The 1,243-nt window shown below is 36.2% G+C and overlaps 1 protein-coding gene across 1 annotated transcript; it reads left to right on the top strand.

Moving 5' to 3' along the window:
- The first annotated feature begins 81 nt into the window (after positions 1-81).
- On the top strand, positions 82-786 carry LOC115242054 (RNA polymerase sigma factor RpoD-like). The gene has a single exon (XM_029818107.1). It carries the CDS (start codon positions 82-84, stop codon positions 784-786), a length of 705 nt encoding a protein of 234 aa, XP_029673967.1.
- The last annotated feature ends 457 nt before the right edge of the window (positions 787-1,243 follow it).

The raw sequence follows: 1,243 nt of genomic DNA, 5'->3' as shown, positions 1-1,243 counted from the left end.
GAAGATAACGTGCAAGAATTTAAGGAGCTAATCAGGAGAATACAAAAACACGAACGAGAAGTCTCTGAAGCAAAGCAAGAAATGATTAAGGCTAACTTAAGGCTAGTAGTTTCCATTGCTAAGAAGTATTCAAAAAGAGGCCTTGATCTGCTTGATTTGATACAAGAAGGCAATATTGGTCTTATGAAGGCCGTGGATAAGTTTGATTACAAACGTGGATATAAATTTTCAACTTATGGCACTTGGTGGGTAAGACAATCAATCACTAGGGCAATACCTGAGCAGTCTAAAGTAGTTAGAATACCAGTTCATATGGTAGAAATTATCAGTAAAATCAACAGAGCATTAAGAAAAATGACTCATGAGATGGGAAGAGAGCCGACGTTAGAGGAATTAAGTGTAGAACTGACAATGCCACTGGAAAGAATACGCAAAGTTATGAAAATAGCAAGGGACCCAGTAAGTCTTGAAGCTCCAACAGGAAAGGATGATAGTAGTACCTTTGGTGATTGTATAGAAGATAAGCGAGTCTCCAGACCAGAGGATGCTGCAATACTTGCTGACTTGCGTGGCATTACAACCAATGTTCTTGCAACTTTAACACCAAAGGAAGAAAGAATTCTAAGAATGCGTTTTGGCCTTGGTAAAGATGGGAAGGAGCATACCTTAGAAGAAGTAGGAAAAATTTTTAATGTAACGCGTGAGAGAATTAGGCAAATAGAGGCAAAAGCACTGCGCAAGTTGAAACATCCAAGCCGCGCTAGAAAACTTAGAGGGTTCTTTTAAGTATACGTGTCAAGTTAAGAAGAAGCTGATTTTGCCCGGAAAAAGTGGAGAAAAAGTCAGAGCGTTTTTAAAATAAAACGTTTTTTCAAAAAGGTATGATATGAAGGAAATGCACAATAAAGTTTAAAATGGGGGTTGTAAAAAAGTTGCACCGCTATTTTTTTTTATGAATCTAATGAAACAGCATGCTAATCTACGGTAAATATTATGACAAACAAAAATGACAATTCTAATTCAAAGTATAGAAATTTTTATGTTCTGGGTGATAGTTTATCCGATAATGGCGCAATCATTGGAATTTTAAGTAACTTATCCTTTGCAAAAAGCGTAAAGTTTGATGACCCTTTTTATCAAGGAGGATCTTTTAGCAATGGCCCTACTGCTGTTGAATATGTAGCAAAATATTTAGATTTAGACGAATTTAAACCTGGGTGGAGTTATTCATTTTTTGGTAGAT

Source organism: Formica exsecta, unplaced genomic scaffold (genome assembly GCF_003651465.1).
Source record: "Formica exsecta isolate Colony F162 unplaced genomic scaffold, ASM365146v1 C16400363, whole genome shotgun sequence".
In the NCBI taxonomy this organism is placed as follows: Eukaryota; Metazoa; Arthropoda; class Insecta; order Hymenoptera; family Formicidae; genus Formica; species Formica exsecta.
The sequence above is the reverse complement of the archived record's forward strand: the minus strand, read 5'-3'. Positions and strand labels throughout refer to the sequence as shown.

Coding starts and splice junctions, on each gene's coding strand:
- LOC115242054 (XM_029818107.1), top strand. CDS start 82: ATGATTAAGGCTAACTTAAGGCTAGTAGTTTCCATTGCTAAGAAGTAT.